This window comes from Dendrobates tinctorius, unplaced genomic scaffold (genome assembly GCF_039654945.1).
Source record: "Dendrobates tinctorius isolate UK_male_01 unplaced genomic scaffold, ASM3965494v1 ptg000184l, whole genome shotgun sequence".
Taxonomy (NCBI): domain Eukaryota; kingdom Metazoa; phylum Chordata; class Amphibia; order Anura; family Dendrobatidae; genus Dendrobates; species Dendrobates tinctorius.
This window is the reverse complement of record NW_027361851.1, coordinates 9,575,681-9,588,070: the sequence shown is the minus strand read 5'-3', so window position 1 is coordinate 9,588,070 and position 12,390 is coordinate 9,575,681. Positions and strand designations below refer to the sequence as shown.

General features: G+C 46.4%; 1 protein-coding gene across 2 annotated transcripts in view; it reads left to right on the top strand.

The window, feature by feature from the left end:
* CA11 (carbonic anhydrase 11) overlaps positions 1-12,390 on the top strand; it is a 1,551,304-nt gene that overhangs the window by 1,341,652 nt on the left and 197,262 nt on the right. Inside the window, exons 7-8 of one of the 2 annotated variants that reach the window (XM_073552100.1) lie at positions 1,041-1,195; positions 1,478-3,521. In XM_073552100.1, coding sequence (XP_073408201.1) covers positions 1,041-1,195; positions 1,478-1,522 — 200 coding nt within the window. In that variant the 3' untranslated portion in view covers positions 1,523-3,521. Of the gene's footprint in view, positions 1-1,040; positions 1,196-1,477; positions 3,522-12,390 lie in introns of those variants that run through there. The other variant, XM_073552098.1, reaches the window with a different exon arrangement.

Below are 12,390 nucleotides of genomic sequence, written 5' to 3'. Positions count from 1 at the left end.
CAGTGGTTGATACCTTTTAATGGCTAACTGAAAAGATGGCAACAAATTGCAAGCTCAGGTCTCTTCATCAAGCTAGACTAATACAAAATCTGAAGAATGACATATTTATACTCAAGACAGCACAGAAATAACTCAATAGATAAGACAAGTGATGTGAAGCGGAATAGTCATTATGGGAGAGAGATAAGCATAAATATTGGAGCAGTTCATAGATAAGCAGTGTGAAGGTTTTATGGCCCTCTGATTGCTGGTCTGGTTCTGTGTTGTGAGGACCCCAGAAGGTCTGAGGAGAAAATTCCTTAATTGATGTAAAAAGACATAAATCCATGCGACACACCTGCACTGAATGTGTCGAAAGTTTTCAAAAATTTTTACTCAGAGATTCTTCTCTCTGAGACTTGAATTTACCATTTAATTCAAGTAATTTAATGTCCATCATGCTATGACCAGGGATACAAAAATGTTTTGCCACAGGTAGATCCATTCTTTTTTCTCTTATTGTGTGGCGATGAGAATTCATCCTTGTTCTCAGTTTTTGCCCTGTCTCCCCCACATACAGACCCCCAGTTGGACATTTAGTACAAATAATTAAGTACACCACATTAGATGTGATGCAGCTGAAAGTACCTGGGATCTTGTAGTCCTGATGTGAGTTGGGGATATTTTTCTTGTCCGTGGTCATTATAAATGTACAGGTTTTACATTTTTTCTGGTTGCAAGGAAAGGTTCCTGCAGTTGTTGGAGAGGACAGAGCGCTTCTAACAATGATGCTTCTTAGATTTGGGGGCTGCCTAAAACACATCAGTGGGGGGTCTGGAAATATGGATTGTAATCGGGCATCTTTTTGCATTAAAGGTTGTAATTTCCATGCAGCTCCCCTTAGCACCTCCAAATTTGGATTGTAGGTGACCTAAATGTCCAACTGGGACATTTGTGCATGATGTGCATGATGTGTGAAATCATAAGTTTTCAGTCAAATAGATGTACTGGCAAATGTTTAAAACTGACTTTGTTCTAATTGCAAAAATTTATTTCTGTAGATGAAGCTAATATCATCCAAGATCTCAGCATTGAAGAATTATATCCAGAGTCATTTGGATTTCTGACTTATCAGGGTTCGATGACCATTCCTCCTTGTTATGAGACCGCGACTTGGATCATAATCGATAGACCTTTAAATATCACTTCAATGCAGGTAGAACATTTCCAAAGTTTTTGTATGTTTTCCCATATGGAATTATATTATTAAAAATATGAGTTTGGCTGTCTAAAGTCCTACAAATTTATAATAACTGAACCACTTAAAATTCACTGTTTAACAACATTTTGTTCGTATGTACTACATTTTGGGGAAAACTTGAAAAGTTGTTCACTTTAAAATATCCATTTATGTGCTCATTAAGAATCTCAACTGTTTCTTCACTTTCGGCCCTCTTTGCAGTATACCATAAGTTATTATCACTTGTATGTCTTGTAGACACCTACCCTCACTTCTGTGACAAGAAGTCATCAGATCATGTGAACAAACGGGTCATCAGCTTCTCAGCTCACAGTTGCAAGTTATCATTTAAAGCACAGGAAAAATATATACAGCTCTTGCAAAAATTAAGGGACCACCACATCAAAACCCTGTCATGGCCATCCCATTCTCCAGACCTGAACCCCATTGAAAACTTCTGGAATGTAATCAAGAGGATGATGGATAGTCACAAGCCATCAAACAAAGAAGAACTGCTTACATTTTTCACCAGAAGCAGTGAAAGACTGGTGGCAAGCATGACAAGACGCATGAAAGCTGTTTTTAAAAATTATGGTTATTCCACAAAATATTGATTTCTGAACTCTTCCTGAGTTAAAACATTAGTATTGTTGTTTCTAAATGATTATGAACTTGTTCTCTTTGCATTATTTGAGGTCTGAAAGCACTTGTTTTTTTTTTGTTTTTTTTAATTTTGACCATTTTTCTTTGTCAGAAAAAAAATACAAAATGTATTTCTTGGAAATTTGGAGATATGTTGTCAGTAGTTTATAGACTAAAAGAACAATTTACATTTTACTCAAAAATCTAAAATATAAAGCTGAATGTGTGTATGTGTGTGTATGGTTGTATGTATGTATGTGTGTATGTCCGGGATTGGCATCTGCACCGTCGCAGCTACAGCCACAAAATTTTGCACAGTCACACGTCTGGACCCCGAGAGCATCATAGGCTATGTTGTGAGGCGAAGGATAGGGATAGATACACAGCTCAGCAGATGGTATCACACACGATAGGATTAGATACACTGCTCAGCAGTCAGTATCACACAGGATAGGATTAGATACATGACTGAGCAGTCAGTAACACACAATAGGATTAGATACACAGCTCAGCAGAAAGTATCACACAGGAGAGGATTAGGTACACAGCTCAGCAGACATTATCACACAGGATAGGATTAGATACACAGCTCAGAAACAGGATGTGCCAAAGGAGAGGACATTTTCATTCCAAGAATTCCACTCATTCCATCTGATTTTTTTTTTTATTTTAAATGCCTCCAGTTTCCAGTTCAACTGCTATTTGCAATGTCCATTAACAATGCTCAGGGACAGTCCTTGAAAGTAGTAGAGATCGATTTGCAATCTTCATGCTTTTCTCATGGTCAACTTTACGTGGTCTGTTCAAGAGTTGGAACTGCCAAACATCTGTTCATCTTTGCACCGAAAGGAAAAACCAAAAATCTTGAATGAGTTGAAAATAAAATACTATCAATACTTGGGTAATCGTTTAGTTAATTTGTGTTGCAAATCTGTAGTGTTGAATATATGATGTGAAATGTTTTTTATGTGCAATATAATCATTATAACTTGTTATAACTAACCACAGTTGGTTACTATGCCCAGGCAACGCCGGGCTCTTCAGTTAATATACCTATAAAGAGAAAAATCAGACAAACTGAACAGTTGAAAGTGGTCTCTTAATTTTTGCAAGAGCTGTATCTTTATACTCTGTTAGCCAGTAGGCTGAAAAATATTAAAATTTGAGAGTCGTCTTTGTTTGATATCTTTTAGTGGCTAACTGAAAAGATGTTAACAATTTGCAATCTTTCGTGACTATTCAGGTCTCTTCATCAGGCATAGAATAACCCAAAATCTGAATAGTCACATATGTATGCACAACAGGCCACAGAAAAAATGCAATAGATAAGACGTGATTTGAAGCAGGACTATTAGTATAGGAAAGTGAGAAGCAGTTGTGGTCGCAAATATTGGAACAGTTCATAGATAAGGAGTGTGAAAGATTTGTTGTTTTGTGATAGAGGTCTGGTCCATGGTTGTGATGCCCCCAAAAGATCTGAGGAGCAAAGTTCATTGTTGATGTAGAGAGACATAAATCCATACCACATATTTATTCCTGCTCTGAGTGTGTCAAAGGTTGTCATAAGTTTGCTCTCCCAAACTTTTCAGTCTCAAAAGCTTGCCACTTCAAGTAAGCAAGAAATGTGAACAATTACAGCAAAATAGAAATATAAAATCTTCATAACATTTTAAGCAATATTTTAAAGAGTAATAGCCGTTTTAATTTTTATCTCATAAATCAATAGTACACATGACAATAAGAAACTTTGCAATATATCTTATCAAATAAATCTGCTTCTTTCTTCTACTGGTTAATTTTTTACTCTCAATTCAAGAGTAGAATGTGTAAAATCGGTCTTAAGTAAATACAGACTTTCCCAATAATGAGAAAGAAACTACAGTTAGGGCCCCGTCACACATAGCGATCTCACTAGCGAGATCGCTGCTGTGTCACAAGTTTTGTGACACAGCAAGTTTGGTGACACAACAGCGATCTCACCAGCGAGATCGCTGTGTGTGACAGCGATCAGCGACCGGCTCCCCTGCCAGTATCGCTGATTGCTGTTGGAAAGCCCAGGACTTTTCTTTGGTTGCTGTTCTCCCGCTGGCCAGCATGCATCACTGCGTGTGACAGGCGGGAGAGCAGCGATCAGCTGGTAACTAGCGTACACATCGGGTATCCAAGGGACGTGCGTCCCTTAGATACCCGATGTCTACGTTAGTTACCAGCGCGCTGATGCAGGGAGCTGGTAACTAACGTACACATCGGGTATCTAAGGGACGCACGTCCCTTGGATACCGGATGTGTACGTTAGTTACCAGCTCCCTGCATCAGCGCGCTGGTAACTAACGAACACAGCGGTGCCACGCGCTCGGCGGCGCTGTGCTGATCGCTGGTGAAGCTTTCTGTTTGACAGCTCACCAGCGATTACATAGCGACTTACCAGCGATCCTGACACATTGATATCGTTGTTGGGATCGCTGGTGAGTCGTTATGTGTGACGGGGCCCTTACACGTCAAAATTTTTGTATTTCAAAAGTGTATCTGTTGTTTCTGTAGAACTTGTAGCAGAATATGTCTGTCTCTAGCTCCTCCATCCCCTCTTCTTAGAATCTTATAAGCACCATCAGTCATCTTCTGTGAGTACTGTGAAAATCTGTCTACACTAAGCAATCATTTGGCCAATGAGTACAGATTTTATAAACAAGAGATCAGTTATGGAGGAGAAATAAGGAGATATTTTTATGATATGTTCTAACTTTTCTTATATTTTGTTATACTATTGATTTCTAAGAAATAAACAAATGGTTAGGCGTAGGATTCCAACCTCTGCACAGGAGGAATCCCCAGCCTTGCCTTCTGTGGTCTCCCATTCAGTCCCAACCGCAGAGGAGGCTGCTCAGCACAGACATCGTTCACGGCATCTTGCTCAAGCTAGTGCAGTCAGATTGTTTGCTGCTGCCACCTCTGGTCCAGCTTTAGCAATCCGCACTAGCCAGCAGCGAGCAGCTCCAGAGGCTAAATCCTTTTTGCAGCTTACTGAGCATGCCCATTGGATGACCTCTCATTGGAGGTCGGAGGTCACATGCTCAGGTCCTCAAGCAGCTCAGATTGGACCATCAGGAAGGTCCCGGAAGGACGCTGCTTTACAAGGTTTGCATGGCCACTTGGCCATACGCTAATATAGACTCTGATGGTTAGTTGTGTGCGTGATGATGGATGTATGAGACTGGTGACTGACTCATTATGAAACCCCTACCCTCGATTCTGTATGAGTCAGCACCAGTAGTGGCATAATCTATGTGCCACAGAGCATCCCGCTCTCCACATGAGTGTTAACACCAGATAGCGCCAGTCAGCACAAGGCACCACTCGACCGCATGTGCAGCAGCGTTCCTTACAGCAGCGCCGTGCGCAAGACAAGCGCTTACCTCCCCGCTCTGGGTGGTTAGTGGCGTCCGCTGAACCGGTGCAGTGCGCAAGTGGTGCGGTTATATTATTTAGTTCAGGCATCGCAGTTGCGGTGTCGAATGCTAGCGTCCTTGGGGCAGAGTCCTGTGTCTCTTAACTAGTGTTCACCATGCCGAGCCTTGTGAGGTTAACAGGCTCCGGCACTTGTGTTCTGCGGCTCTGTGCAGTAACAGAGTTTGCTCCTGTACACACCGGGTCAGCGGTTACCCTGCCGGTGTTCAGTCTGTGTTTGCCATTACCGAGCAGCAGTATATCATCTCTGCACGGTGAACTCCGGGTTGCAAATGCACCTTATTATTATTTTTTTTTATTTGGTGCAGTCCGCCAACAGTATATTAGCGTCAGAGTCTGGCTCTAATGGCAAACGAACAGTGACTCCGTGCATACATCCAGAAGCTGGAGGGCAGGTTGTCGGCTCTTGAGCTTTCAGTCTCAGCTGTGGATGTTACCGCAGTCGTGCTCCAGGCAGCCACAGAGGCTGTCTCCCTTGTGACCACTGCCATCCTTGCCCTGACATTGAACCACCTCCCACTGTCCGAGAAGTTCTCGGGTGATAGTGCCTCATGTAGGGTTTCGTGAGTCAGTGCGCTATACAGCTAGAGCTGCTGGCCAAGTGCTTACCTCCCCGCTCTGGGTGGTTAGTGGCGTCCGCTGAATCGGTGCAGTGCGCACATGGTGCGGTTATATTAATTAGTTCAGGCATCGCAGTTGCGATGTCAAACGCTAGTTGGACTAGAGGGCCTCTAACCCTGCATCCTTGGGGCAGAGTCCTGTGTCTCTTAACTAGTGTTCACCTTGCCGAGCCCTGTGAGGTTAACAGGCTCCGGCACTAGTGTTCTGCGGCTCTGTGCACCTTATTTTAGAAGGCTGTAGATAAGCCCCTGATGGTGGTGGCCGCAGCCGATAGGGCTAAAATGGGGTGACAGATTCCCTTTAACCCCTTCCCGACCTGTGACACAGCGTATGCATCATGAAAGTCGGTGCCAATCCGACCTCTGACGCATATGCTGTGTCAAAGAATGATCGCCCTCCTGCGGACCGGGTGACCAGGGTCAATGAAAGGTCACCCGGCCTGCAGTTACAGGGGGACCTATACTTGACCCCAGGGGGTGGCTTAGCCCCCCCGGGTCTACGATCACTCCTGATGACCTTTTTGTTACCCCCTCAGATCTGATTGGAGCTAGCCCTCCAATCAGATGTGGAGAGGCGGAGTAAAACAATGCCTGCCACGCTCCTCAGCTTCATCCCATCTGTGGAAGCTGAGGAGCAAGGTGCTTTACCACTGACCTGCCCACAGAGACCGCGATTGCCGTCACCGCCCGCCGCTGCCACTGCCACTGTCAGCACCACCACTGTGGCTGAGGACAGGTACTCCCCCTCCTGTCCTCCACTCCCCCTGACCTCTGCTCCCTCCCCCCCTGTCCCCCTAATCACCACCTGCTCTGGTCATAATCCCCTGCCTCCCTTATCACCTGCTGCTGCATTTGCTACCCTCCTTCCGCGGGCTCCATTTGCTCCCCTCCTCCCCTCCTGCCCCCCCTGCACCTGACAGCTCCATTTGCTCTCCTCCTCCCCCTGGTGATCATCCCCCCAGTGATCACCCCCTGATCACCCTATGATCAGCCCCTGCCCCCCCTAATCAACTGCTGCTGCCCTCTGAAACTGCTGCTGGTCCTCTGCTCCCCTCCTGCCCCCAACCATGCCTGTCAGGCCCATCTTCCCATGGTGATCTCTCCAATCACCCCCTGCCCCCCTCCTGCCCCCTTGATCACCCCCTGCCCCCCTGATCACCCCCTGATCACCTGCTGCCGGCTTCATCTACAGCTGGTCCTCTGCTCCCCTCCTGCGCCTCCCCACGCCTGACAGCCCCATCCTCCCCTGGTGATCACCCCCCCAGTGATCACCTCAATAACCCCCGGCCCCCCTGATCACCCCCTGATCACCTGCTGCTGCCGGCTCCATCTACATCTCACCCTCTGCTCCCCTCCTGCCCCCTGTGCCTGACAGCCCCATCCTCCCCTGGTGATCACCCCAATCACCCCATTCCCCCCTGATCACCCCGTGCCCCCCTGATCACCCCCTGATCAGCTGCTGCTGCCGGCTCTATCTGTAGCTGGTCCTCTGCTCCCCTTCTGCCCCCGTGACTTATAGCCCCATCGTTCCCTGGTGATCACCCCCCCAGTGATCACCCCAATCACCCCAAGCCCCCTGATCACCCCGTGCCCCCCTGATCACCTGCTGCTGGCTCCATCTGTAGCTGGTCCCTTGCTCCCCTTCTTCCCCCTCGCAACTGACAGCCCCATCCTCCCCGGTGATCATCCCCCCAGTGATCACCCCAATCACCCCGTGCCCCCCTGATCACCCCGTGCCCCCCTGATCACCCAGTGCCCCCCTGATCACCCCCTGATCACCTGCTGCTGCCAGCTCCATCTGTAGCTGATCCTCTGCTCCCCTTTTGCAGGGGGTGTACTGACCTATGGACCTGTCTGATAAAGAGGGAAATGCAAAGAGATGATGTATACAATGCTTTATTCTGACTTGTATGTATATTGTGTGTAGAAACAGCTAGAATTAGTGAAAGATGGTGTAGTACCGGATTTTCACCACAAGATGGAGACAGAGCAGTGAGAAACAGACTCAACAGCAAGCCTTAGGCTAAGGAAACCGCATAGTCATGGTGGGCGGAGTTACGGGACTGAGAAGAGGATTTCCAGAAAGAGGAGATATAAGGAAGGAGAGTTACAGGGTAAGGGCAGACACCCAGGAGGAAGAGAGAAGCAGTAAGAGCTCAGGAGAGGAGAGAGGAAGGAGAAGCTCAGGAAAGACAGAAGAGAAAGAGACAGTGACTAGGAGAAGGGGGTGGCCCTAAGAGGAGAGCTGCAGGACGGGACGGCAGTGACTAACGGAGGTCTGGGGTACAGGACGGCTGGACACCGAAGAGTGAGTAGGTGTTGCAGCAGACAGACGGGGACAGGGGAAACGCTGTGGCCATGGGCCTAATGGCAGCCACAGTGAAGGAACCCAGGGGTCTTTTTGAACAGAAGCTGAAGGAAGGTGACAGGTACCCAGGCGAGGTAGCAGAAGCTGTTGTGTCTGCTGTGGATGTCAATAAAATTTGGACCTGATTGAGAGGATCTCTGCATCTGTCTCCCATCTGCTCTGCAGCCGAAAGGAACCACCCCCAGTTGGCACACGTTACTGCACTTCTGCCCCCCCATACATGACAGCCCCATCCTCCTCTGGTGATCATCCCCCCCAGTGATCACCCCAATCACCCCGTGCCCACTTGATCACCCCGTGCCCCCTGATCACCCCCTGATCACTTGCTGCTGCTAACTCCATCTGTAGCTGGTCCTCTGCTCCCCTTCTGCCCCCCGTGCCTGACAGCCCCATCCTCCTCTGTGATCACCCCCCCAGTGATCACCTCAATCACTCCCTGCCCCCCTGATCACCCCCTGCCCTGCTGATCACCCCTGATCACCTGCTGCTGCCAGCTCCATCTCCATCTGCTGCTACATCTCCTCAGCCCCTTCCTGCCCCCCCGGCGCCTGACATCCCCCCGTGCCTGACAGCCTTTTCTTGCAATAGAAAATTTCACCAAACATTTGCACATACACACGCATACACACACACTATAATAAAGTTTCGATTTTTTACATGCACACACACACCACACGCATAATGTCCCGCTCATCCCAGTCATCCCAGTCACAAAGGGTCTACTCAGTTGAGGAATCGTGTGAAATATAGCGTGGCACTACTGCAGGGTGCACAAGTAGGTTACCCAAACCAAAGCGCAATAATGAAAATAACTTGGCACTCAATTTATAGCGTTCATGAAAATAGAAAAGAATTTTATTTGTGCAGTCTGCAACGTTTCGGCCTACATGGCTTTCATCAGTCTGGCCTTCTATGTGACAAGCAGTGGAAACTGCGTCCGGACCCATGCCCACTTCTACTAACCACCAGTGCCTCATTAGGACCTGCTGTACTGACACACTCATGTAATAAAAGCGAGCAGACTGATGAAGGCCATGTAGGCCGAAATTTTGCAGACTGCACAAATAAAATTATTTTCTATTTTCATGAACGCTATAAGTTGAGTGCCAAGTTATTTTCATTATTACTCAGTTGAGGAGACATATGAAATTATTGCCTCCAGAACTGATAGTGAGAGAAAGGACCCCACCTTTCTCTATTCCTCCCACTCTTCCTCTTCCAGCGACACAGACTTGCCACTACCAAGATGTCGCAGTATGAGAAATCGTCCGGAGCCCAGAGAGGAAGAGTCGGAGGCCTTAGAGGAAGAGTCGGAGACCTTAGAGGAAGTCCCACAGTCAAATGTGAGTTTCCCCCAACCTAGTGCTTGTCACGTCCAACCTAGCACTAGTGCCCCCTCCTTTGCTCCACAGATTCCTGATTTCGTTCCCAATCAGGAATCCAGTTTGAGACTGCCAACTTCAGGGAAATAGACTTTTTCAAAGTCTATTTCTCGGAGTCAATCGTCAGTCTCATGGTGGAACAAACAAACTTGTGCGCCCTGCAATTTTTTCCCCAAAACCCAAATTCATCATTTTCTGCTTGGAGTCCTGTTGACTCTGTAGAAATCATGAAATATTGGGGACTGGTCCTTCACATGGGGATTGTGAAGAAACTGGAAATTCGCCAATACTGGAGTACTGATATTTTATATCAAACTCCAGTATTTGGCATGGTTATGACTCGGAAACATTTTGAGGCGATTCATAAATTTCTCCATTTCAGGGACAAAACTGACAGCTTCCCCGCAATGACCCAAATTTTGATAGACTGTTCAAAATTTGACTGGTCATCAAACACTTCAGGAACAAGTTTGCTGAAGTGTACATTTCCAAAAGGGAAATTTGTGTGGATGAATCCCTCATCCACTTCAAAGGGAGGCTTCAGTTCCATCAGTACCTGTCCAGCAAAAGGGCGAGGTACGGAATAAAACTCTATAAGCTGTGTGAGAGTAACTCAGGGTACACTCACAGCTTTAGAGTTTACCAAGGAAAGGACAGTAGGATCCTGCCCCCAGAATGTCCACCTGCTCTGTGGGTGAGTAGGAAAATAGTGTGCGATTTGGTCCACCCTCTGCTTGATAAAGGTTACCATCTGTACTTTGATAACTTTTATACAAGCATTTCAATCCCTCTCTGCCAGAGCTACCGTCACTTGCGGTACTGTGCGCAGAACCTAGAAGGGTCTCCCTTTGTGGCTAATTGAGCAGGCTCTCGCAAAGTGTGAGAGCCGAGCCCAATGTAGCGGCAACATGCTTGTGGTCAAGTTCAAAGACAAAAAGAGATATCTTTTTCTTGACAGCAATCCAGCCCCAGCACCACGGCCACCACCATTCAAGGTACCCTACCACAGGTCCACAAACCAGACTGTGCCCTGGGGTACAACATACACATGGGGGGAGTTGATCTTTCTGATCAAGTCCTCCAACCCTATAGTGCCATGCGGAAGGCGAAGGTGTGGTTTAAAAAAATGGCTGTGCACATCATACAAATGGCACTGTATAACGCATGCGTGCTATCAAGTTGTGCAAGCCAAACCAACACCTTCGTTCAGTTCCAGGAGGCGGTGATAAAGGCCATGATTTTTGGAGAGGAGGACAGAGTGTGCCCCAGCACCCCTTGAACTCAAGTTTCCTGAATAAAGTAGTACTAGGGCAACATTTTCCCAGTGAGGGGATAACAAGAAAAAGGTGCGAGGTGTGCTATAAAAGGGGGACAAGAAAAATAACTTGTTTCCAATGTGAAACGTGTCCTGACAAACTTGGACTGTGTTTGAATGAATGCTTCAGAATTCATCACACATCCGTGGACTAAACACACCCTGACATTCCCCTACAGAACTCACCCACACCAGGCTGACATACACTACACCACACACACCAACCTGACGTACACTACGCCACATAAAACAACTTGACACTACGTCCGGTTGGTGTGTGGTGTTGTATAGTATATGTCAGGTTGGTGTGCGTGTGTTGTAGTGTATGTCAGGTTGTTGTGTGTGGTGTATACCACACCAAACACCAACCTGACATACACTACATCACACACACCAACCTGATGTAGTGTTTCAGGTTGGTGTGTGTGGTGTAGTGTACATCATGTTGGTGTGTGTGTGTGGTGTATACTACACCACACACACCAACCTGACGTACACTACACTACACCACACGCCAACCTGACATACACTACACCACACACATCAACCTGTTTGGTGTAATATAGTGTACATCCGGTTGTTGTCGTGTGTGTGGTGTATACTACACCACACACTAACCTGACAAACACTACATACTTTCCATAAGAGACATGGTGTCCGCTAACTATTGGAGCTAATTTTCCATTCAAAAAGTCAAATGGCGGTCCTTCCATTCTGAGCCCTGCCGTACGCCCAAACAGTGGTTTATGACCACATATGAGATATCGGTGTACTCAGGAGAAATTTACCAACAAATTTTATTATCCATTTTATCCTGTTGCCCATGTGAAAATGAAAAAATTGAGCCTGAAGAACATTTTTGTGAAAAAAAAGTACTTATTCATTTTTACTGCTCAATTTGTGAAGCACCTGGGGGTTCAAAGTGCTCACTATGCATCTAGATAAGTCTAGATAAATTGGGTCACTTGTGGGGGTGCTCCAATGTTTAGGCATACAGGGGCTCTCCAAATGCTACATGGCAACCGCTAATAATTGGAGCTAATTTTCCATTCAACAGTCAAATGGCGGTCCTTCCCTTCTGAGCCCTTCCGTGCACCCAAACATTGGTTTATGACCACATATGAGGTATCGGTGTACTCAGGAGAAATTGCCCAATAAATTTTAGGATCCTTTTTATCCTATTGCCCATGCAAAAATGAAAAAAATGAGGCTAAAAGAAAATTTTTGCGAAAAAAAGTACTTTTTCATTTTTACGACTCAATTTGGGAAGCAACTAGGAGTTCAAAGTGCTCACTATGCATCTAGATAAGTAATTTGGGGGTCTAGTTTCCAAAATGGGGTCACTTGTGGGAGTGCTCCAATGTTTAGGCACACAGGGG